The sequence below is a fragment of the Miniopterus natalensis genome, chromosome 12 (genome assembly GCF_054644295.1).
Source record: "Miniopterus natalensis isolate mMinNat1 chromosome 12, mMinNat1.hap1, whole genome shotgun sequence".
NCBI lineage: Eukaryota > Metazoa > Chordata > Mammalia > Chiroptera > Miniopteridae > Miniopterus > Miniopterus natalensis.
Window position 1 is genome coordinate 68,511,722 of NC_142092.1, and position 25,908 is coordinate 68,537,629.

At 49.6% G+C, this 25,908-nt stretch overlaps 1 protein-coding gene and 1 pseudogene across 2 annotated transcripts in view; both read left to right on the forward strand.

The window, feature by feature from the left end:
• Positions 1 to 25,908, forward strand: part of RALGPS1 (Ral GEF with PH domain and SH3 binding motif 1) — a 193,442-nt gene that overhangs the window by 133,657 nt on the left and 33,877 nt on the right. For both annotated transcript variants that reach the window (XM_016210986.2, XM_016210985.2), the window contains exons 8-9: positions 19,507 to 19,644; positions 21,326 to 21,419. In XM_016210986.2, coding sequence (XP_016066472.1) covers positions 19,507 to 19,644; positions 21,326 to 21,419 — 232 coding nt within the window. The remainder of the gene's footprint in view (positions 1 to 19,506; positions 19,645 to 21,325; positions 21,420 to 25,908) is intronic.
• On the forward strand, positions 128 to 750 carry LOC107535499 (small ribosomal subunit protein uS7 pseudogene; annotated as a pseudogene).

The following is a 25,908-nucleotide window of genomic DNA, read 5'->3' on the forward strand; positions in this document are numbered from 1 at the left end:
TTACCCAGTCCTCGCCACCTAGGTGTCTCCTTCTCATTAAGGGGCACCCTACTCGGTAGCTGCGTAAATGCTCCTGAACCCAGCCCACTGTGTGCAACCCAGAGTGGCAGACTCCCCAGCTGGTCTCAGGATGACCAAGTGGGAGATGGCTGCCCCTGCGGGAACAGAGACCCCTGCCATCAAGCTCTTCGGGAAGTGGAGCACTGATGATGGACAGATCAATGACATTTCCTTGCAGGATAACATCGAAGTGAAGGAGCAGTGTGCCAGGTACCTGCCCTGCAGTGCAGGGCACCGTGCCCCATTGTGGAGTACCTCACCAACTCAGGGATGATGCGTGGCCGCAGCAACGGCCAGGAGCTCATGACCATGCGCATCCTTCGAGATCTTCCATCTGCTTACCAGCAAGAACCCCTGCAGGTCCTGGTGAATACCATCATTAGCAGTGGCCCCGGGAGGACTCGACTCGCATGGGGTGAGCCGGAACCATGAGGCAGCAGGTTGTGGATGTGTCCCCTGTGTCCTGTGAATCAGGCCATCTGGCTGCTATGCACAGGTGCCCGTGAGGCTGCCTTCCAGAACATCAAGACCATCGCCAAGTACCTGGCAGATGAGCTCATCTCTGTGGCCAAGGGCTCCTGCAACTTCTCTGCGACCAAGAAGAAAGAGGAAGAGGGTCACCAGGACGGAAATCCCCGGGCACCTCGCAAAGGACCATCGTAGGGTGCGACCTCATCCTCAGGGTGGCCTTTCCTCCCCTGGCTTATCACTGGTCATGAGGTTTGGACCCCTGGCCTTTCCTCCCTAGAGATAACATCTAGGCCTCAGTTGGGTTTCAGCTCTGGGCCCAGAAAAGCAGCAAAACCAGACAAGCGACACCATGGCTGACATCAGGACCCACTGCACTGACTAACGACCCCCTGCCCTGGCGCTGACCAACCAGTGGAGACCACGACCCTGAAAGGACGCACCTGGAAAGCTGCTGAATATTCTATTGAGATCTTCCCCTGGGACCTCCCCTAAAATCTCCTCCCTTAAAACCCTTAGGAAGGAGGACCTAGAGCCTTTCCCCCGCCCTCCATCCCCTCAGATGCATCACCTTTACCTTCCTCACTTCTAAGCTCCAGGGGCCCTTCCTTTGCCTCTATAACTTGTTTCCTAAGCCCATTTCTTCTGTGAATTACTTCTACTTCTGTGATTTTCCAAATAAATGTTCTCTTACAAAAAAATCAAAAAAAGAAAGGCGAGCTGGAGCGTGTGGCCAAGTTCAACCATTGATTGCCTGGCTGCAGCCCCAATAAACCTGTTTGCCCTTTGGGGGTGGCATCACCCCAAAAAAATAGAGAACCTGTGTGGATATGGGTGCCAAATGGCCAGTGATGTGACCCACTGAGGGCCAGAGCTCGGAGAACCTGCTCTGGGCCGCGTGTGAGCAGCGGGTGGGTCAGAAGAGCGAGGGCAAAGGGGAGAAGCAGAGCCTGCCTCAGCAGGGACTGGGGGAGGAGGGCCCCACTAACCCCAGTCACCACCGCAGGGTGCCACCTAACCTGCCTGCGTGCTGTCACACGAATGTGGAACAGCTGCCGAGAGGATCCTATGAGGCAACACGGTGTTTCCCGTACTCGGGCCTTGAGCCGTCTCACTAGCTTTCTTACTTTTTCTCTTTCGGTGCATTTGGTTCACATCTGTGATATACTGAGGGTTAGGTGTGCTGTAGTTTTTCTAATACATGCTAGAATAGAGTCAAACGTCCACCTCTGGGCCACCCACGAGCCTCTCGGTGGTGTGTGTCATACTTTGGGGAACACAGAGATGAACAACCACAGCCCATGGACTTCACACATGCTGAGCTCCCAACATGGTCAGCTTTTCTAGTATTATGCGTGGTGTTACTATTATTATTCTTGCCATTATCGCCTCACTGAGTCTATAGGAGGAAAGCTTGGGCTCTCTTGTCACTGCCAGACTCTCTTCTCCATCCAGGGAGTCTCTGCTTTTCTTGCTTTTCTTACCACCGTTAGAGTTGACTTTGGGGTGCCCTAGAAGTCGGGTGCTGACTGACGGGGCCTGATGTGTGGACCAGGCTATTCACGCCAGACCCTGGAGCCATCTGCGCACCTGAATAAAACGATGGCTCTGATTACGTGCGGTCACGAAGGGCCTGTGGCAGTCCCTGCCCACTTCCTGGGTCCTTCACGGAGGTGTCTGGGTGGCCAGGCTCGGCACCTACCTTGGGTTGGGACCCTTTCCACTATCACTGAAGAAGGAGACCCTTGGGCCTCGCCCCAACCGAACAGTCCACAGAACCACCCGGCAGCACGCAGGCGGCTCGAACAGAGGGTTTGCCTGGCAGACACCTAATCCCGAGGGTGCTCATTTCACAGCCGTGGGGTAGCGGGCGGGTATTTATCTTATTAGGCTTTTATCTGTTTTCCAGGATGAACATAAATTCCCTTTTTAATCAGAAAAGACATGTTCTTTTAAACCTAAAAAAAAAAAAGAAAGAAAGAAAGGTGGTGTAGGTAGGGAGACAGTAAAGATCCCCAGGTGAACACGGCTCAGCCAGGGAGCCCATGCGGAGGGGACTGGGCGAGGGTGGTGGCCCTGGGGAAAGGCGAGTGGAGACAGCTGAGGGCACAGAGCAAGAAGCTGAGGCCATTCGTTCAGAGGGATGGCTGTGGGTGGGGTGATGGGCAGCTGCTGGGGAAAACCACCCACCAGAGGGAACAGGGGAGACACCAAGGAGTGGGCTGGGGCCTCACCAAGGCTGGGCACTGGGGACTTGCAGCGTTGGCAGCCTGAGCAGAGGCTGGGAGATGCCATCTAAGGTGGATACAGAGATGCTGCTTCAGTGGCCTGCACCTGGCCAACGAGAGGTGCAGGGAGTTGGGGGCATGTGTGGGATCCAGGTGGTCATTGCCACTGTAATACGGAAACTCTGACAGAAAAAGAGAGAAGAGCCACACTCAAGCTTGCTATTTTTGTGCCAAACTGAAATTCCTACTTACTCAGCCTTCAGATATTTTGTAAGTTTTAGAGATCCTCCCGCCTGCAGCAGCACAGAGCTGCCTCCCGCCCGGCCGGCTCCCTCTCCTCGCTCAGGAGCCACCCTGGGGGGTTGCCAGCTCTGGCATGCCCCGTGCCAACCAACAGTCTGACCGCTGCCAGGGAACCTCGTGTGATCTCAGGCTAGTGGGCCCCTGACCTCGATTTCATGGGCAAGGGGAACTTCAGAAAGAAACTTTGGGGACTCTTGCAGGCTGCCAACTTTTTTTTTTTTTTAATGGTGAATGAAGAAAATATAAACCATCATGATTATTTCCTAGAGGAAGGGACATTTTCGCACCAACAGTGTAAGCTGGGCATAGTCTCAGGAGAAAGGGCATTTTTCCCAAGTAAGGGCAATTTGCAGCCGTTTGCTGACACAGATTTTTAAAGTTTTTAAAAATGCAATCTTTATTTAAAATGTCTTGAATATAGAAAATTACAACATGACATTCTATCGCATGTTTTTACCTTATTTGTAAGTGAATCTTTGATACGAACGTGTCATTTTGGAGTATGTCTTCAGCAGCCTGTCCCAGGACTTGCTGTCTTTCACAGCTGTTTGCGAAAGTCCAGCCTCACACAGGTCTGTTGATGAAAATGAGAGCAACGCTCTAAACGTCAGCTGCTTCATTTGGGACATTCTGGGAGGACAGGTCTCGCCACATGCTGGGAAGTAAGTCGAGGTGGCAGGCCAGGTTTGGGATTAGCAAAGGCTGTGGTGTCTGCCCAGCGGCAACAAATGTCCAGGGCTGGGTCAACCTCACAGAGAACAGGGGACCCGTCCAAGAGGGGCTCAGGGCCAGTGAGTCCTTCATTACAGACCTGCCCATGTGTAGGTTAAAAGAAGTCCTGGTCTGCTCCCGGAGTAGAAAGTGTCCGATGGACGAGTGTGTGGCCCCCTGCACTGCAAATGGTATATAAGACAGGCCACACCGTGGAGGGCCTGGGATGCCAGGCTGAGTGGTCCAACCTAATTCTGTGGGTGAAGGCTGATGGGATAAGTTCTGGAGGCCATGGGGTGGGTGCACGTGTCTGGAGGGAAGTAGGAGCTGGTAGAGGCGCACCAGGGAGCTGGCCTGGCAGGTCAGGCGAGGTCAGCAAAGCCCAGTCTCCCTCCAGGGAAGGCTGCTAGCTCCATTTTCTTGGCTGTAAGTCAGATGCCTGAGTCACTGTGGGCTCACCTGAATTTCACGTGCCCCTCAACGTGGGTAACCAATTAAATAGCCGGGAAGAGGAGGGAGCTGAGGAAACTGAGGTTTCCTGGTATTTTAGGAGGAAACCACTCTTCTTTTGGGGCTTGTTGACTGTATTTACATATATATGTGTAAATACATATTTGTGTAGAATGTGTATATTTACATAACATGCGTATATTTACATAATATATGACATTATGTAAAAACATATTTGTTCCTACTTTGGTGACTTAAATCTGATAGTTAATATCAATGGTTAGAATAAGGCTTTAATCTTACTTAAAGATTAATGCGTTCTTTTAGAAAATGCACAGAAAGCTGGGTAACACTGCTGTAAATTTTTTAAGCACTTAAAATCCCACCAGTCTAGCACTTAATGTTTTCATACCTTTTTTTCCATATTTTTGCCACATAGTTTCATTTCCTTAGCTATTTTCTTGTTGTTTTACATTAGAATGTTTCCAGTTTTTGTTGTTTTGTTTTTTCACCACTGTAGATTTCCCCACAATGAATATCTTTGTGTGTACAATGTTTTTCCTTCTTTTAAAATTATTTCCTCAAAATAAGTTCCTAGGAGTGGGATTACTGAGTCAAAGGATACCAGTAGTTTTCTGGCTTTGGAATCCCTAATGCTTTCCAAAAAGGCTGTACCAGCTCACCCTGCTGCCAGCACCATATGGGTTCCCCCTTTCACCACAGCCCTGCTAGCTTTCAGCATTGGTCTTGTTTTAAATTTAATGATGTAATGGATTTCAAATGGCAGCTTTTATTTATTAATTTACATTTCTCCCTCCACTCCGTTTCTCCGCTCAGGGCCCCTAGCCTCTTTCTCCATTCATTCCCCACGCGTGACTTCATTGCTCTCAACCCCTAGACGTGAAGCCCAAATGAATGAATGATTGTTGGGGCTGGGCATTCTTCCTTGTTTATGTGGGAACTACCTCAATAGATTTTAGAGGAAAGACAGTGGAAAGATGTTTAAAGTATAAATAGATTTGGTGACACCTCTTATTTGTTCAAGGTGGTCCCAGTAATGAATGCAGGCTCTGTGCTGCTGGGAGTATGTTTATGTCTCATTTGAATTCTAGAAGACATCGGAGTTAGAACATTAGCGCATGATGTATAATTTAAGTCAGAGATGAAAGAGTCTCCATCAAAACAACCCCCTCTTTCTAGGCATCCCGTAATTACCCAGGCAGAGGTCTCCGAGTAGGGACAGCACTCCCAGTTAGAGAATGTCTGAAGGAAGCTTGAAGGCTAGACCCTCTGCTCTGCCTCGCCCTGTCCTCCTGGCCCCTCCTGGTATCACCTCTGATTGAGGCTAGAGCCCTGGGCCCTCTGCCCCATTGCTTCCATGCCAACTCTGAGGTTCAGAGGGGCTGAGGAACTGTGCCCAGGCCACTGAGAGCAAGTTGGTGGCAGAGTCAGCCCTCCCCACAGACCACCTGGCTCCAAAACACCCCCCCACCCTAAATGGCACCAGTGGGACCGGCTTCCCAGGCTGGCTTCCAGAGGGCTTAAGCCTGGAGCAGCTGCTGCTCCAGAAGGCAGCAGTCCTCCCGCTTCCAAGCCCAGCCCGTCCACGTGGTCGACACTGGTGTCTTATTGTTAAAGCCGAGACATCTCAGGGGGCTGTGTCCTGAGGTTCGTGGCTGGGGCAGTGCTGATACGAGAGGGGGCACCTCTTACTGAAGGAAGCACTTGGCTCTGGAGGCCTTAGCCCGGGGATGTAACCTAGCTGGGGCCCAGGAGCCAGGTGGAGTGAAGTTTTGTGGGGTTAAATCAGACTTTTCTTCCTGAGCGCTTGGTAATCCACTTGGAACTAAGTCCTGTCTGGCCGGGAGGTGTTTCGGCTCCCCAGAAGGACATCTGCCCCCTCTGAGGGCAGGTTTATGACTCAGCCCTCCAAGCCTGGACTAAGGATCTCAAAGGGCAGGGCCCACAGGACTCAGCTCCTGGCATGAAGTAAAACAGAGAGATTTATGACTGAAAGGTGGTCCCTATAGCTCACCCAGCCAGCCCTGGCTGGCAGGTTGAAAGAGCATGGTTTGGGGCTACCCAGACCTGGATTCAAATCTTGGCTTCTCAAACTACTGGCCAGGAGATCTTTGGAAAGTCACCTGCCCTTTCTGAGTCTCAGTTTCCCCACCTCAGTGATGGGATAATGGTACTTTCCTTCAGGCCCTGTTGGTAGATGAGCTGAGGAGATGGGTCTAAGGTCCCAGAGCACATGATCTGGCTCAGGGCCACCCCACAAATGGTAGTGTTTCCACCCCAGGTCCTCCGGCTTCGCACACTCAATGTGCTATCCTGCAGGGATGGGCAAGCGCAAGGCAGGGCCACACCACTGGTCAGAGCCGACTCAAGAGTGAGACCCCGGGTGCAGTCTCGGCTCTGCCTCTCACTCTCTGTGCTCTTGGACAAAGAATTTGCCTCTCTGAGCCTCACTTTCCTCTTCTGCAAAATGAGGACTTCATGCGATTGTGTAGGTGCAGCTCTTAGTGGCCCAGAGCCTGGCACGTAGTAGGAGCTTAATAGAGACCGTGGTCTCTGTTACCAGCATTCGCTTCCCGGAGACTCGTGCTCTCCCGGGTGCTGGAGGCAGCTCTCTTGTCCCAGAGCCTCATTTGAGCCCCTCCCTCACCGCTCCATCCGGATGTATGGGTTCTGGGTCACCAGGGGGTCTTGCTGAGAGTAAGATTCAGGCCAGACCACTGTCAGGAAACCCTGACTGAGGGAGAGGAGCAGGCCTTTGCCCAGAGGGTGCCCACTGCAGCTGGGAAGTTGGACATTCACAAATCATTCCCCCACCAGAGCCCTGAGGCAGACTTTCCACTTTAGCTGAGATGAGCCTTTTCAACTCCTAAATGGGCCTTCTTACTGGGGTCCCTAGGCTACCTCACCCCCACCCAGCCCACCCACACTGTTCTCAGCTCCACTCGGTGGGCCCCTCTCCCCCCCCAGCTGAGCACAGGCTCCTGCTCTCTGGGTGCTCAATGACCAGGAAGCACCCACACCCCACACTGGACTTGACAGATGCCTCTCCCTGTGGTGTCACAGCCAGTTAGCTGGTGGCCTTCCCCCTGGGCCCGCAGAAAGGTGTCCCTCCTCAGAGCTCACCGACATCACCCAGATCTCAAACAGCCATAAAAGCCGCCTGAGTGCTTGCTTTCCGGCCCAGCCGTTGGGGCGGCGTCCGCAGGCCGGGAGCTGGCTTCACAGGCCGCTGACGAGGGCGTGCGGCTAGAGCGCATGTCACCCGTTCATAGCGCGCCCCGAAGTTGGCATCTTCTGCAGGCCTTGGTCTGCGATGGTGAAGCAACCCCATAAATTTATATGGAAAAAAATGTGCATTGACCAAAGTTTATGGCATCCAAAATCATATATCAAGTCTCTTTGGGTTTTTATACTTAAGTACCATAATTACTAGGGGACAATATATTTCTTCTTCAAAACTCAAAGCAACTGACAAATGACCGGATGTCCACTGACATTTCATGAGTAAATCGTCCTTCCTGCCTCTGAGAGGCTCCTCCTCCCGCAGGGAAGCTGTGGGGCAGGCCAGAGGTTGCCAAAATCACTGGTGGAGAGTCAGGGTCAGTTATAGCAGAGACAGAGGGGCTCCTACAACTCACTGGGAGGGGTACGGTCACTTCTGAGTTTTGTGGGATATTTTGCTCTTTGTTTTTTGCCTGGATCTTTGCAAGATTTTTTTTTAATTCAAACACTTATCCAGGATGTGACTAAGGAGGGATCTCTTTCCTGGGACCTGGTACACAGTCCTTGGGAAGATGGCTTTCCCTGGGTCAGCTCACTGTTCTCAGGCCCCCTGCCCCCTTACATGCTTTCTTCCCTTGCCGTTTTCCTGGGCACCCGGGGAGACCCTACCAAGATGACCCTCATATCAATGATGTGAGTTTCCAAGGTACCTGTTTCACCCACCGCTGCCTCTGATGTTCGTTTTTTTAATTCTTCTGCGTATTTTTACTTTCCAGTGTACTGGTCATTGACCCAAGGTTTCCAGTTTGGGTAGCTCTGGGTCCCCGAGTCTGGGGACAGGCCCCGGGAGGGACACATTGTCTTCATTTCAAAAGACACGGTCTCAACTTGCTCATTTTCTATCCGGTACTTCTGTCTGTAGCATATTCCATTTCCTCCTGGATTCTAGCAACAAGGCTGTCCATCAGTCTTAGCTGGTGAGGTGTGTTTCATCTTTTTTTTCCCCCCTAGCTACAAAAATGTTGCTGATAAGTCAGGGGAGGCTTTATGAGGGGCTGTGTAGTCTGTTCTGGAAGGTTTCCAGAGACAGACATGGACCCCCCCTCATGTCTTTTCTCAAGTAGCTTCATCAAGTGCCCACTTTATCCAGACACTGTGCTAGTCCCTTTCACGTGGGTTATCTCCCTCCATCTTCACCTCGGCCTGTGAGGACGTTCCGGGCACTGTCTCCACTCCCTTCCTCCCCAGGGTCACACTGGACAAATACGGCACAGTGTCCAGATCTGAACACAGAAGTCTCAACTTTTACTATTGTTCCTCTTACTTATATGTTGAGGCCTAAGTATCATATATGACATCGTAGATAAGAGTGTGGCCCTAAAGCCAAATGGCCTGAGCTCAGATTCTGCCTCTGCATGTCCGTGCTGTGCTGAGTGACCTCGGGCGGGTTGCTTACTGTGTCTGGAGGTGAGGAGCTGAGGCTGGGGGAGCATGCTGATGAACCCCACGAGTGCTGAAGACGTGACCAGCCCCTTCCTGACTCTCATGCCACTGGTTCCTCTGGGGTCTCTCATTGGCATCTAAGGGTAATTCTCCAAAAGAAGTATGTACTAGAGTATTATTTTTTAGCAGTTTTGTGCCCTTAATTATTTGTGTCATTCAGGCCTCCTTTGAAGGCCTCTGCTAGCCTGGACACCCTGTGGGGTCAGGTTCTCCTCTGTCCCCCTGCGTCTGGAGCATGGGAGGCGCTCCGTGACTGCTTGTAGCACTGATGTCCTTTCACAGGGATGGTGGATGTCGTGAGTGGGCTGGTCCCTAAACACTTCACCCTGTGTCCTTTCGGCTCCCTCGCCCCCACAGTGACCTGCCGCCTTCCTTTGTGCTCCCTGCCACTTCTCATCGGGCAGCAGACATGTTTCTCTGCCACTTTGACCTCTCTCTTCCCTGAAAAGCATCCCATGATGGGTTAGCGGGCAGTTTCCTAATGAGGGATGTGCTGGCCCCAAAGCCCCCTGGAACGGCCCTGAGCTGTGAGGAAGGGGGGGCGGGGCTGAGTAACTGGTGCTGGAGAAGCGGCCAGAGTGGAAGGCTTCGTCTCGGGGAGGTGGCCAGGAGCCCAGGGGTCCAGTTTCCTGAATCATTTCCCAAGAGAGCTGAGCCTAGTGGGCAGGGGGAAGGCAGGACAAGAGTAGGTATGAGTGGGCCTTGCAGCCTGAGGCATGACCCCAGGCAGTGGCCCGGCTCTCCTTTACTCTCCTCAGTCCCACCCACAGGCAAGGCCAGACCAGCGAGCGCCCCCTGCTGGTGGGGCTGAGTGCTCTCCTGCCCTGGTGAGGACGGTTCCCAGGTTGGGTGGGAGTGGCCCTGCCAGCCCCCCCAGATCATGGAGTAGGGCTGGAAAAGGGTGGGCTGGCCCTGAGCCTGCTGTATACAGTGTGCCCTGGAGAAGAGCAGAGCCGGCAGATATGGCCCCCACTGTGGAGCAGGAGGAGCCCCTGGTCCCTGAAAGAGGGGTTTCTAGGACAGTCCTGCAGGGAATCTGTCATCTCTACTGAGCAAGGCAGGAAGGGATCAAAACACCTGACCTGAAAACCGCACATTAGTTAGTAGTCAGATGGCTTCTTCCTCCAAAGGGGCCCAAGGACCCTTTCAGTATTTCATTTCAGCAAAATCAAAACAGAATTTACTTTAAGAAAGTGAACATCAGTTTGGATCTAGCAAACTCTCCGAAAATCTGTTGCTTGTTTTCCAGAGAATGCAGGGTTTAGCGATTGGGGTTTAGAATGTCGTGTTTTGTTACACAGTTTCCATTGAGTAATGACCAAATCTGACAGTTTTGCCTTTGCTTCTGCTATTTTTTGTTACACTTAAAGACTAGGTGAAGTGTGGTCACAGATACATGAGCGCATTAGTGGAAGTGGAAAATACTTTGGTGATTGAAGCGGCCGGCCGGCCGTGAGCTCACTCTCTGGCCGGGATCCTGGTGGCCTTGGACGTCCAGGGAGCCTTTCTGTGCACAGTAGCGAATCTGTGAGCCAGGCTTGGAAAGACAAGCTCGGAGTGTTTTCCTTGGCACGTGGGCAGCCTCGATTCTACCCAATATGAGGCAGGTTTCCGAAGCTTTCACTGGGGGAATCATCTTGCATTTCCTTTTGGTGACGTCAGCTACTCTGGGAGCCCTTTATAGCGCTCGGAGAAATGTGGGTATTTAGCTTGGAGATAGCAGAACACAGGGCTGACCCTGTGGGGCGGAGGAGTGAGGTGCCTGGCAGCTGCAGGCACTCCCTTCCACTAAACAGTGGAATTTCACAGGCTGATTGAAGAGTCACATGTGTGCAAGTGAAGATCCCACACCCTGTCCAGCGTCCCCCCGACATTCATGTTCTGAGCCCCCCCTGTGTGCTAGGCTCCGTCCCGCGCCCTTGAGAGCGCAGAGGTGGGGAAGGCCGGCCCTTGCCCTCGAGGAGTATGTGATAAACGCTGCCATCGAGGAAAGGGCACCCTGCTCCAAGTGCCCAGGAGGAACCAGCTAACAGCCAGAGGATAAGGGAGTGCAGTGGGCGAGGGGAGGAGATGCCTCTGCCCAGCTCAGAGCTGCGAAGCGGGGGGCTCGTCTGGGGAGCTGCAGGGGCCCGCGCTGCCGGAGTATCATGTGAAAACGGGAGAAGAGGCCAGAGATGCCAGCGGGGGCAGAACCCCGAAGGCCGGGGACCCTGGCCCACTGGGGCGGAAAGCCGTTGGGTAGTTTTAAGTTGGGGAAGGGCAGTCTGACGGGGTTTTAGAACCCTTGGTGCCGGGTGGATTGGAAGTGGAAAACTACGGCAAGGCGAGGAGTCAGGCGGTAACAGAGTGTTAACAGCGGCCTGTAGACTCTGAGGCATTGGGTAGAAGTTGGTGGTCTTTAAATCCAAACCTGAAGACCAGGTCTTAAATAGGAACTAAGAATGTTTGGGAAATGATTTGCATAAAATATTGCCTCCCTTTTCCCTGCCCCCAAAGTGTTTGCTTCCTCAATAGTAAGAAGGAAGGAAGGGAAGGGGGGGAGACAGGGAAGGAAGATCTTGCTCTTTATATTTCTAAAAGCAATATATATCCGTAACTAAGGCTGAAAAAATGTAAGATTGTGTAAAGCAGAAAATAACCCTAAAATTTTATCCCTAAATATGGTTACCATTAGCAGATTGGGCAATATATCCTCCCCCCCCCCCCCAATCTAAAATCATACCTGATTTTTTTTTTCTTAAAAACACATCATGGATATCTTTTCATGTTCTTAGAAATGTATTTTAGCCTTTTAATAGCTGCATCATTTTCATTTTCTAGCTGATAGTTGCTGGTTTATAAGAATGCTATTGATTTCCATACAGGATATCCCCCAAAAATGTATACACACTTTAACAGCTGACAGCTCAGTTTTGAAAATGAAATGTATTTTAATAAACACTGCCCTTATAATTATTCAAAGTGTGTGTGTACATTTTTGGGGACACCCTATATATTTACTTTGAGCTTAACTCTGTTATTTAGTACTAATTGTTTTCCAGTTGACTATCCTAGATTATTTAATTATATAACCGATATGATAACCAATTCTATCACTTGAAAATAATAGTAATATTATGTGTATCTTTAATGCTTATGTCACATTTCTTTGTCTTGTCTTATCTCATTGGCTCGTGTGTCCAGAATAGTGTTAAATTTTAGCAGAATGTAGGTATTCTTGACTTCTTCTGAGTAGTTGGGTTTCATAATAAGGACATTGTTTTAATTTTTCTGACATGCATCCTTTATCACATTAAGAAAGCCTGTTCCTGGCTCAGTTCTGTATCAGGAATGGATACTAAAGTTATCAGTGACTTTGTAGCATCTCTCACGATTATTTGCTGAAGTGTCGTCACATCCCTATAATAGACCTGTTTGCTTTATTAATCTTTAACACACTGCTAATTCAATTTGCTAATATTATTTTAAAACACTGGGTTCCATAAAACCATTTGGATATTGTACTTTTCTATTATAGTGTCTTTTTCAATATTGTTAATATTTTTCTCTTTATTGGTAGCTTGAAGATTTTTGCCTCTTCTTAAGACAATTTTGGGAAGATAGATATCCCTAGTAAGCACCCATTTCAGCTATATTTTCAGATGTGTTGGCATGAAATTACACGTACCACCGTTTCCGCCCGCCTCCGTGTTTGGGAGCGTATCCCCTCTCATCCCTAGCGTTGAACATCTGTTTTCTTTCATTTTCCTCCATCACACACACCAGAGGAATTGTCTACTTTGTTGACCTTTCAGAGAACCAACTTTCAGTTTTATTTATCACGCTGTAAGACTTATTTTTGAAATTTATTATCTCTGCTTTTATATTTCAGTCTGTTTTTTTTCTCTCCTTTGCCGTGCTTTGCTCTTCTAGTTCTCTACAGTGAATACTAACTTCATTTCTTTTTTATCTTTCTTAATTACTAATATAAGCTTTTGAGGCTGTGGAGTTTTCTCTTAGCAGTTATGTGATTTGACTGCATCCTATATGTATATACTATAGTTTGTTATTTTCACTTTAATTTCTTCTTTCACCTTTGAATTATTTGGAGTGTGTTTTTTCCTTCCCAAATGGTTCATTTTAAAAATTCGTTTCTACCTCTGGGGCAGGGGAGGAAGTGGAATTACTCTAGAACTCCCAAAACCACATGGATTATGAGTGTGGGAGGTACGATTTCCCCCAAAGGAAAAGTGAGGGCTGTTTCCAAAAGAATTGGGAGTGGATGGTAAGCAGACAAAAGTCTGGTTTCTTCTCTGCTGTCAGTAGAGTTGTTGAAGGATTAAATGAGATAGTCCTTGTGATTTGGCCTGGACAGTGTCCAGCACAAACCAGGCCAGGTAATAATGACCAGACTAATGCCATCTCCTCATGCCCCTTCCTGCTGTGGATCAGAATCCAGCACATGCTACACGACCGCGTAGCTCTCTAGGGAGTACGTTCGCAAACGGGGTGAACAGGTTACCCCGTTGCACCTGTAGATGACCAGTTAGTCCCCGTGGCATGAGGGGGGCTGTGATTGTGTCCTCATTTTACCCTGGGCAACCGGGATGAGATTTGACTCCCCTGACCCTGGATTCTGGGCAGGCTGCAGGCTGCGGGGCTTTGCCCACGTGGCTTTGTGATTCATGAGCCTCCACACCATGAAATAAGTGAGGCCACATGCTTATCCAAGAAACATGGCCTCTGACCACCTGACATGTGACTCCTGGGCCTGCCCCCTTCCTGTAGACCTGGGAAACACGTGTCTTGGTGTCAGTGAGCTGGCAGCACATTTCATATAAGGAATATTGCTTAAGTAAGGACTTTTTTCTGCAGTCCGTGCTTTGCATGATTGATATTAGTTAGCGGGCACTAATTAATACAGTCTTCTGCATCTTGACAGGGAGCCTAAGCCGCCCGCTGAGACCTCCTCCTGCAGTAGATGGAATCGTTTTGTGCTCTCTTTAAAAAAAAAAAAAAAAAAAAAGCCCTAATGAGCTGCTTCTCTGTTATTTCATTTGGATTTTATCAGGACAGTTTATGTGCTCAAACCACACAAGTATAGTTCTGGGTGCCAGCACTCCTCACTTCTGAAGTTTGAAAGTGATCTTTTCAAGGGAGAGCAGGAGAACATGGAAAAAAGCCTTTTATCTCAAACTTTAAAAGAAAGAGCCAGAGAGAGAGAATGGAAAGCATAAGATGGAAATGTGGCATGTTTTTATGCTGTGAAGGGTTTTTTTCCCCTCAACACAGCAGAATATTCCTTATTAAATAGATAGCTGTGTGAGAAAAACCAAAACCAGGGTTGGGATGGAAGAGAGACGGGTGGCGATGGGAGAAACAAGAGAGCAGTGAGTTCTGGGCCTGTGGCGAGGCCCCGTGCCAGCCATGGGCCCTGGCTCTGGCGGCTGAGAGCGCCCAGCTCCTAGTGAGCTGGCTCCATGGAGCACGGTGTCCCTCGGCCTAAGAGAAGGTGTCTGTTCAGGAGAGCACCTCCTTTGTCAGCCTGGCACGCCCTCGCCTTGGGGTCAGAGCGTCTGTGGACAGACCCTGGTGGGGGGCCTGGATCACTGTCAGGAAGAGGGTTTGGCCACATGCCCCTGGGGCTGGGACCAGCCCAGCTGCAGAGGGCATCTGCCGCAGAGCGAGCTGAGGGCTTCTCACGGCTATCTGCCCCACCAGGGCAGCCTGGTTGGCACTGCTGTTGCAGCCACAGCAGTGACTAGGCCTGTGTGGGGCGTGGAAGGAGGGAGCAGAGCAGAAGCATATGTGGATAGCTGTCCATCTCAGAGGAGGTCCTGTCTGCAGGCGAGCAATCCATGGGGCAGACGCTGGCTGCCAGCAGCTTCATTGGGGAAAGCAGGCCAAAGCAGCGGTCCTCAAACCCCCAACTCTGTGCCTGGGACCCTCGTTTCTGTGCCAGCCAATGCCTCCCAGCCCCTAGCACTCAGCATTGCTCTCTGTCCCAAATCTTTGGAGTCAGACAGGCTGAATTCAAATCCCCTGTTTGCAAGCTGTGTGATCTTGGACAAGTCACTTTTCCCCTCGAGGCTCTTGTTCCCTGACCTGTAAAATGGGAAATGAGAGTACCTAGATGCTGTAATATAAGCAAGGCAGCCTGTCCTGTCACAGAGAGTGGCTGTTACTATTACGGTTGTTTCCTCCAACGCATCTGCACCTCCCAGTCTAGCCCCAGTCCCTGGCACCGCTCAGCCCCATGGCAGCCAGGGCCAGAGGCTGGTCCAATTACTGTCCATCTTAACAAGGCCAATAACACGGTGTCATCTGTGGCAGTAACTCTGTATAAATAGGAGAGGAGCTGAAACGGCCCAGCTGTGCTGTCCCAACCCAGATGGAAGCTCCCAGCACTGGCCTGAGGTGGGTGGCCACCACGTGGTCGGCATCTGGGCGCCATCCTTGGTTATGGGAAACCCAGCCAGGGCATCCCTCCCATGGGGCCTTGCCATGGAGACAGGCTCGAGGTTAGCTTAGCTTAGGTTCTTGGGCATCTCAGTGGTCCAGGCCCTGGGCCAGCAGACTCCTTGAGACCACCGTCATTACTCCCAGTCCCAGTCAGGGAAACTGAGGCCCTGGGAGGTAGAAAGGCCTGCCTGAGGCCACCCAGAGTGGCAGACCCAGGGTTTCAAATCTCCTGGTTCCCAGCCCCACACCCTCCCACTCACACATGTGGCAGAGTTGGCAGGGCCCCCAGGCCTGGGTGGCCCACTGACAATGGGACCTGGACAGATACACCATGAGGGGTGCCAGGGAGGCAGCGGGAGAGTGTTGACTCCGGAGGAGAAAGCAGGCAGGAGAGCCACAGCCTGGAAACCTTGCGTCCAGCTTGCCTCGCCAGTTCCTGCCGGGGTAAAGGAGAAGACCAACAATATGGCAGCCCGGGCAGACCTGTGTTCGAATCCTGCCTCAGTCACTTCCCAGCTGTGGCCCCAGATAAGGGAAGCGACTCCCTCAGCTTCAGCTTCCCCTCTGTGAATAAAGATAAAACCTCCCTGACAACGGTGGTGGTGTTAGGAGTAAATAACCTGGGCAAAGCTCTTAGCTTAGGACCTGGCGCATAGTGAGCACTGTTTTATTATCATCACCCAACTCCGAGTGAGTCTTCAGCTACAAAATGAGGGTGGGAATAAGGGGCCTTCACGAGGTCATTGTATGGATTTAAGAAACTGGCTTCATTCACTCTGCTCTTCTTTCAACTAATGTTTACCGAGCGGCTCCTGTGTGCTCTGCTCCAGACGCCGGGATTGAGCTCGTGGAGCCAGACACACTTCCTACGTGGAGGGCCTTTGAGTCTGAAGGGGAGTCAGACGTTAAATGTGAGAGTGACACAGATGAGTATAGATTACGGTTGTGAGTGCGAGCTGTGCACACGGCTTAGCACGGCTCTGGCACAGTGCGAGAGGGAGGTGGCTATTTTTATGACTTCATTACAGTTTAGGCTTTTAAATACTTCCAGTTCTGGGCTAATAATACTGAAAAGATTTCCCTGGATTTGTACGGTATTAACTGTGGAAGATTTGCTGCTTTTGGAGTTTTTGTTATGGGAGTGAAAGACTTTATATGGAGCTTCTGTCCAGGCGTTGCAGCGGATCAAGGTCTCTCCAGGTCACTGGGGCCAGGAGGCCTCCTTTGGGAGTTGCCCACAGTCCTCAGCATGTCCTGGCCGTGGCCTGTACTCTCTGGTCCTGGGAAATAGACAGTGTTGGAGTCTGCACATTTTGTGGAGGTGGGTGATGAACACTCCAACAGTGGAATATGCTCTTATTAAGTAGTGAGCTCCCCGTGCCAACAGGGTGCAAGCAGGGGCTGGGCAGTGGGAGAGGGGTGCCGGCCCCTTCAGAGGCGAACTCCTCCTAACCTCTGTTTGCAGAGCCAGGGCCCTGAGAGGAAGCAGAGGGGCCAGCACCCATTCTCACAAGGCAGAATAGGGCAAGGCTTCCCTGCTGATGTTGAGAAAAACGATTCCCCGTGTGTTTCTGATGGCCACTGAGTGGGTGGGAATGTAGGTGCTGGAGCCAAACAGGCCTGGGTTCAAATCCTGCACACACTGTGAGGCCTCAGGCAGGTCTCTTAATTTCTCTAAGCTTTAGTTTTCTCTTGAACCCTCATGGGGTTGGTGAGAGGATCACAGGAGGGTAGGTTTCCATCTTATGGTAAATCCCTGGGAAGCATCAGGTCTCTCTCTCCCTTTCCCTTGTCCTGCTCTTCAGAGTCTCTGCTCCTGGGCCGAGTGTTCACTCTGCCACTCAGAGGCAGCTGGTTCAAGTCTGCACCAAGTTCTCATCTGGAACAAAGATGCCTCGTGCCCCCGATCCCGTTGCCTCCTGCTCAGCCCAAGAGGATACTTTCTGTTGTGGTTGAAGCAGTAATGGGACTTTCAGGACTGCGACTGCTGGATCCTTGGGGAGGTAACCGAGTTATGTTGTTAGGAGGAGAGAGGGAAAGCAAGGTCAAGCGGAAGAATACAGCTGTGGATTTCAACCTACCGCACTTGGAGCTTCTATACAAGGGAAATTATTTCTAATTATTAAAATTTTGGAAACATGATGCCAGTAGAAAGAATGGAAGTGGAAATGGTTCCTATGAGAAATACCAGCATATGTTTCTGTGATTTAACGGTTTGCTGTAACAGTGTGTAGCTATTTTAAAAGCAGATGAATGACTCATGGTATCCAGCAGCAGCAGTCTATTATGATGGCAGGAGTGTACTCTGGGGAGGCAGGCCTGAGTTCAATTCCCTTCCCATCATTTACCAGCTGTGTGACCTGGAGCTAGTAACACATCCCCTCTGCATTTCCTTTTCCTCCCCTATAAAATGGGTTGTTGTAAGAATAAATAACACAATGAATGTATAAGTCAGTGTGGTGCTCATATATCCATGCAAAAAAAAAGTACACAATTTTAAGTAGCTGGCTAATTACATTTGTAATAATTCTTAATAGTTTAACCATAAGCTCTTAAAGTTATAAATTTTCCTCTGACTACCAATTTGGCCTGATCCCATAAATTTTGGCATGTAGTGTTCTTATGGTCATTATCTGTAAATAGACTTTTTATTTTAGATTTCTTGTTTTTTCTTGTGAGTGTGTGTATATGTGTGCGTGTGTGTGTTTTCTAAATGGTTAGACTTTTTTCTGTATTTATTGTTAAATCCTACATGTAATATAAGGTCAAAGAATATGGATAATATCATGTTTACTTTTTGAAGCTTATTAAACTTTTTTTTATAGTCTAATATATAATCAATTTTTGTAAGCATTCCATGGGTATTTGACAATAATTATATTTTCATTTATGTAACATCAAGCTTGTTAATTTTGTTACTCAAATACTATATTCATATATGCAAGCATATGTACATATACCTGTATATGTGTATATATACATATATCTGTATATGTATATATGTGTATATTTTTGCGCACACACACAAGTTCTGGAAGAGACATGCCAAAGGTGCCCTGTATCGTTATGTCTTTATTGACTTCATTGTTTATTTCTGGCAATTTTTTTGCTTTGTATATTTTGATCTAATATTGCTTTATACATAGAAATTTGTAATCAATCAATTTGATCTTCTCAATCAACTGTGCTTTTCATTAGCACCAATCACTCCTCTTCCCTTGTTCCATGTTTTCTGCCTTGAATTCTGCTTTACATCACTACTGCTGCTCAGCCCCACCAGTATTATGGGGATCGTGGCAGTACCCCTGGAGGGCTGCTGGAAGGACGTGTCACCCATTGTCCGTACACATCCCCAGAGAGTCTGAAGCACAGCCCTGTGGCAAGCTAGCCAGCTGAGAGCTGTGTAGGGCATCACGCTACATAGCCAGTCCTCCCATCCCTGGCCAGGTGGCTTTTCCGAATCCCCCCGGGGTGACGCCATGAGGCCATGCTGAGGCCCAACACTGGCCTGTCATAGCTACGTTTTTATATTGCATGTTATTTTCTTATTAAGCACCCTTAGAAGAATTCTCTGTTTAGCTTTAGCTTTTATTTACCAAGGACTGTTGCTTTCATTATTTCTTCTCTTGCCCTTGGTTAATCTTAGATTTGTGTGTGTGTGTAGACAGACATAGATATGCAGCTAAGTGAATAAATGAAAAGCTGAATTCAGTTCAAATGGTGTTCTCCTGGATATGTTACCTTAGACCTATTAAACTTCACTGGTTGGTGAAAACACAAGTATTCATTCATCTCTTTTACGTCCTGGTACTTTCCAGTTGGGTTACAAGAAAAAAAAAGTCCTTGTTGCTGGAGAGTGTATGAACCAGAAATGCTAAACTCTTGCCAGCATTCACTTTGGTTGTCACTCAGATGTTTGATTTACGATTGGATGATCTATGTGAAAAATTAGTAGTCGGGATTGGAGTTGAAGTCCAAGTAGTATCCAGTTTTCACTAAGTCACCCTTTATATCTTCTAGCAGAGCAGTTCTATTTTGCGCTGTTTTGTCTGATTAATGGTGAACACTTACCATCATTAAATATCTTCTTTACTTTTAGGGATCTATCTTCTGGACTTAATCTACATTGATTCTGCATATCCTGCCTCAGGCAGCATCATGGAAAACGAACAAAGATCCAATCAGATGAACAATATTCTCCGAATAATCTCTGATTTACAAGTTTCCTGCAGCTACGGTTAGTACCCCAGTTGTTGGAATTGTGAAATGTTACATCATTGAAATTTGGGTCCAGCACCTTATCAGTGAGAAAGCTCCATCTGGAGCGTCAAACATGTGCTAGATTTTTTTACACACATTTGATCTTCAAAGACTGTGCGAACAAGATGTTACCTACAGGACACAGGGTGTGAGCAAACCTACAGGACATTTGGTGTAAACAAACTTACAGGACACCAGGTGTGAGCAAACCTGCAGGACACAGGGTGTGAGCAAACCTGCAGGACTCAGGGTATAAGAAAACCAACAGCCTCTACTTGGGAAGGCCCCCTGGGAAGCCAGGGTGAGCTTCTGCAAGGTGGACTCACTGAAGCAAACAGCCCACTCATCAGCCCCCCAACAAGTACATGGCCAGCAGAGCAACTGCAGACATGGTTTTGGGGTCAGACAGACTAAGGCTCAGATTGGGGCTCTGCCCCTTGAAAAGTCACTTTCTCATTTCTGAGTCAGGTTTTCTCATCAGTAAACACGGGGACACGATGTGTGCAGAGCCCTTAGCACACCCCAACTTTTCATTAGAGCTCAGCAAACGCTCACTCTTGGTACCATTCCCTGTACCTGCATCTTCCCCGTCGTCAGCTTCAGGAAGCAGAGGTCATCCCCACTGCAGAGAAGAACACTGAGGCTCAGAGAAATAAAATGACCTGTTCAGAATCATAAGGGGCAGAAGCATCAGGTGCTCCTCACATTGCCTGGACGCACCTCCCAGAAAGCAAGGGCCCTTCCCCACCCTCTCCCTGCTGCTCTTCACAACCCCCTCCACTGCCTCCACCTGTCCCCTTAGCTTGTTCTTTCCCTCCCCGTGGGGAACAGCACAGAGGATCTTGGAGGATGCTCGGCCCTCAGGAGTGCCGTGATCGTGAAGGGATGCGGAAAGCAGCTGACATCAGTCAGTCCAGGAAACGGAGACAATGAAGTGTGGCAGGTGGCCTGGGGTCAAAACCTAGCTCCGCCACTTCTCAGTGACATGAACTTTACCAGTTGCCATGACCTCTTCCTCTGTGAAACGGACATATTATGTCCCCCAGATGAGGCAGGAGTGAAGGTTAAAGCAGATGACTCCTGGGAATTGCGGGGTACAGAGCCTGGCACAGAGCAGGTGCTCACGTGTCTCGGCCCGTCCCTGTCTCCCCAGGATGCAGCAGCTGCAGCCCGGGAGCCAGACCGTCCTGCTCTGCCTGGCTCTGGGCTGGGCTCCACACCAGGCTGGATGAGGTGTTTGCATCCATTCTTGCTTTCTTGTCAGACAGGGGTGGGTAGGCACGGGAGGCTTGCCAAATGACCCCGGTGGAAACCTGTTTTAGGACAGACCCTGACTCTGGTCTGTTCTTGAGGGCCAACTTTCCCCAAAGACCCATCTTTCCCCGGCCAAAGAACTGTGGTGGCCTCGGGTGAGGTGTCTGTGGCCCAGCCATCTGGGCGCACTCCTCGAGGGCAGAAAACCAAGCCTGATGACCCCTCTGTGCCCAGTGCCCAGTAGAAGGCCTGGTCCAAGGGACCATCAGCAATGCTTGGAAGACTGAATATATGTCCCAACACCCACAGAGCCTCTAGTGCCCAGATCAGCGATTCCCACCTTTCTCATTCGGGACCTGGAGGTGGGGAAAGACTGAACCCCCGGCTTCTGTCCACCTCTGCAGATCACCTCACGACCCTGCCGCACGTGCAGAAGTACCTGAAGTCTGTGCGCTACATCGAAGAGCTCCAGAAGTTTGTGGAAGACGACAACTACAAGTGAGTGCCCACGTTCCTGGCCCACACGGCACGCGAGGGACACAACCCCTGACCCCCGGCCACAGAGCTGCTGCCTGTCTGGGCCCACGGGCCCCAGGTTCCTGAGGAAAGCGGTCTGTGGACTTCCCAGCTTGGTTCTCCCAAACTGCCCAGGGAATGCGAATTTAGACTCCACGGCTATGCGAGGGGCAGGCTTGGTGCGCCAGGTCTCATGAGTGACACGGTGCTGGGGTGGTGGGCAGCTTCTAGACGAATCTCCAGGCTGGCAAATAGAGTTCTCCGGGAGCCTGTTTCATGGATGAGACAGCTCCCTGTGCTCCCAGCTTTCTGTGGGATACTTGCTGACTGGCATTGGCTGAGGCCCATCTCCGTGCCGGGCAGCCCTTATGGAGTAGACTCAGTTCTCATGAAGACCCCTCTGGGTCCTTCAGCCTCACCTTCCACTCATCCTGCTCTGGCTTTCGGTTCTTTCTTTGTGGCACCTGGGAGTTTATCCAGCATTTCTATGCATTTAGAGGGAGATGGAGGATTTTTTCATATCAACTCTGCCATACTGATCGGACGTCCTCTCGGCTCATTTTGAGCCTGAGGTCATCCACGAGCCTCAGCATACTTCCGTATGACCTGATCTGCAAGGCTCCCCCTCTTGCAGTGGATCATTTACCCCTAACTCTCAACTTTACGTGTATTTTTTAAATCTCACCTTCTCAGCTGCTTCTGGTAGACCGTGATTCCTTTGAACCCTGTTAGCCAATATAGTTTTTAATCTCTTCCTGTTTGGAATCTGAAAATTTGATCAGCTTGATTACTCTTCATCTAAGTCCCTGAAAACTGGAGAACCCAGGTTTCCCATGGGTCACTCACCAGGACCTCAGGAATGACCATTCAAACAGCTCCATGTCCGCCAGCTCCACAGTCGCGATCCTCGGCCCTGGTGGCGAGCCAGTCACCCAGGAGGACTTCTCACCATCCAGATGTCTGGGGCAGGGCCTGAAAATTTGTGTTTTTTCAAAGCTCCATAGGTGGTTCTAATGATTGGTTTTAACCTTGAGAATAAGACATATCTTTAGTTGTTATCGTATGATACTTTGTTAAAATAGAATATAATATGAAATTTTGATCTATTACATAATAGTAACAACAATAGATGAAAGCCAGAGATTATCATTAAAATTGTATCTGCCACAAATTGAACTCATTTTACTTACAAAACATTTGCTGTGCTTAAAAATGTAGTCTGAGGTGTGAAATTATTCCTTCTTAGGTTCTGGGGTAATATTTCCCATTCCTGTGCCAATAGACAATTAAAGAGACAGTAGTGGGGCTTTTTGTTGGTTTTTTGTTTTGTTTTTTAATCTTTACCCGAAAAGTGAGGATATTTTTTTTCCATTGATTCTTAGAGAGAGTGGAAGGGAGTGGGGAGAGAGGCAGAGAGAGAGAGAAACATTGATGTGACACATCGATCGGTTGCCTCCCACACATGCCCTGACCCGGGTCAGGGATCGAGGGTCAGACCTGCAACCCAGGTGTGTGTCCTTGACCCGCAATCGAACCTGTGACCTCTGGTACGCAGGCTGGTGCTCTAACCACTTAGCACGCCAGCCAGGGCGAGATAGTAGTTTTCATTAACACTAAATCCCTTAAGGAGAAAAGTGATCTATAAATACTTCTGGCCATGAGATAATCCTTGGACAAGCCGAAGGTTGTAATTGCCCCATCCCTTGTGCAGGACTTTGAGCACCCCCGGTATTGAATGCTAAACCAGTCAGCCTGGACTTTACAAAGGTCCTTGTTGTGGAAGTGGACAGACCCAAGGAGGAAGCCTGCATACTTGCCCCCGGGCCCAGACCGTTGAGGGAGCCCCTTCCCCGGGAGAGGGCCCCTTCCCTGTTTCTGAGCGGCAGAGACGTTCCAGCCTTGTGACCGCTTGAGGAACCCACACTCCACAGCCCAGCTGGAGACTCGCTTCCCACCCCAAAGGGCGCAGCTGCTTAGCTGATACCTCGATGATTACATTTCTGCACCCTGCCCCCCTCCGCTTTGGAGATACTGTGCCAGGAGGCCCACCCAGTGCTTTGTTTTGCTCAGCCTTTAGTCTCTTTTATTTTACTCATTAAGTGAGCATAAATTTGGACGTTTTTCTCTGCACAGGAGGTACATAGATATACATTGAGAAGGGTAGACAGAGGGGTGGATGCAAGACTAGAATCTGTTCAAATTGAATTGTGCTACACTTGCTATTTTTAATTAAAAGTATTAACTTTAATTTTATTTTAATTTAACCAGAATAAAGGAACTGAAATAAAATGTGAGGAATTGCTGCTCTTCAAATAAATATCTCTCCACTACAAGAGATATTATTTCCTAAGAGAGCCTCTGAGATTAACAGAAGAGGTCAGGGAAACACTGAAAGGATCCAGCCCGTCAGTTCTGACTAGATTTCCACTGTGAGCAGGGTCAGTTCACTCGGGCTGTGAAAGATGAGAACGTTGGCTCTCTCCCCATCCCGTCACCTCCACTTCACCGCCTTCCAATTTGTTGTTAGTTATGTTATTGTCACCACAGATCCAAGTTTACAACATACACATCATGTTCAGGAATCACAATTCCTACTGCTCAGTGTTTTTAAACAGTCAGTTCTTACCACCTGTTGTTTCTCCACAGCTTCTTCATTCCTGAAGTCTTTATGTTTTTATTTCTTTTTATTATTATTTTAATCCTTACCCAAACGCATTTTTTCCATTGCTTTTCAGAGAGAGTGGAAGGGGGAGAGAGAAAAAAAAAACATCGAAACATCAATGTGAGAGAGACACATCTATTGGTTGCCTCCTGCTTGCACCCGGACCAGGACCGGGGATCAGGCTTGCAACCGAGGTACATGCCCTTGACTGGAATTGAACCCAAGACCCTTCAGTCTGAGGGCCAAAGCTCTAACCACTGAGAAAACTGAGGAGGGCCTGGAGTCTTTCTTTTAAGTCAGCCCCTCATGTCGATGATTCCAGTAGGTTTTCAGGAGTCCCACATGCTCTGATTTCTTTCATGAGCACATGGCTTCTGGCTCGCTGGGCTGCTGTCCTTTGCAGGTCACTCCCAAGACGCGCAGGCCCTGCTCCCTTGCCATCCGGCCCTATACGTTGCTCTAAGAAGCCTGGGCCAGTCCAGTCTCTTCCTCTTGTTGAGTGTTTAGCTTGATCTGCCTGGTGGGTGAAGAATTACTTGACGTTCAAAAGCTCAGCAGGGGAGCGCCTCCGGGTGGAGGGTTTGTACTCAGTGCCCCTGGCCCGAGGTTACTCTTTCTTCGCGTCGGAGCTGTGTGTCCTTGACTCCTTCTGTGCCATTTCTTGGCTTTTCTCTTTCCAGGATCCCAGGAATCCATTGTTGGCGCCCTGCCTTCCATATCCATTAGCTTCTTTCTAAGGGCTCTACTCTGTCTTTGTCACCGTGGTCACTCGGGTCATCTGTTTCCACTAGGTATTCAATCACTGCTTGGTTTGCTCCCCAAGGCCTCTGGCCCCTCCATCTCCTGTGTCATCTCATTTTCAGGTCTTGTTTATTTAGCGCATGTTCTGCTTGAGTTGCTCTGTGCTCAGAGCACTTGGGGGGATTTCCTTGTGTTTGTGGGGGCTGCCGCCAGGCCGTGCCATTTGCTCTCTTCCTTCCTCTCTCCTTTTTCTGTGAGAGGATGTTTCCATTCCTTTCATCTTGCTCCCGTTTGAGAGGCTCCGTCTCGCTATTTCATGGCTGTGACAGCGGGAGGGACAGCTGACCCTGCTCCCCATGTGTGAGATGGGTTGATTCTCCTGCTGTGCGGTGAGGTCCACGGGTCCTTAGTCTGTCCCTCCTGGTGTCTGGGGGAATGCGGGGCTCATGCTCCATAAGGAAGGGAGCAAGCAGTCTGCTTTAGGTAGGGGAGCTCCACTTGACCTATGTCAGGGTTTCCTCCACCCTGTTGGGGGCTATAGCCCATTCCAGAAAGGGATACCCTCAAGCGTGAACCCCCCAATGAAGGCTTCACTTCCATGCTCCCCACCCGTCTCAGCTGTTTCTCCCAGCACCTGGAGCTGTTCAGAAGGGGGTAGGCAAGGACCCGCTCAGCCCTCCTGAGCCGTCTCGGAGGGCAGGACAGGAACCGTGCATGTGACAACTTTCGGTCAGACTTCACCGTCTTCCTTTTCTTTCCTTGGCTACACGTTTCTGAAGTTCATGGTTCAGTTCACACCCCTTCCCTTGTTGAGTAGCATCTGGTGAGTTTGTTTACTCCTAAGCTTTCATAAGTGTTTGTTGGTTTTGTTGGGAGAAGGGGAGTCTGGCATCTGGCTTCACTCTGTCATTTTCACCCAGAAGTTCTTTTTTTTTGGTTAATCCTCACCTGAGAATATTTTTTCCATTGATTTTTAGAGAGAGGGAGAGAGACAGAGAGAAACATCAGTGTGAGTGAGACACATTGATTGGTTGCCTCCCACACCCCCCCGACTGGGGCTGGGGATTG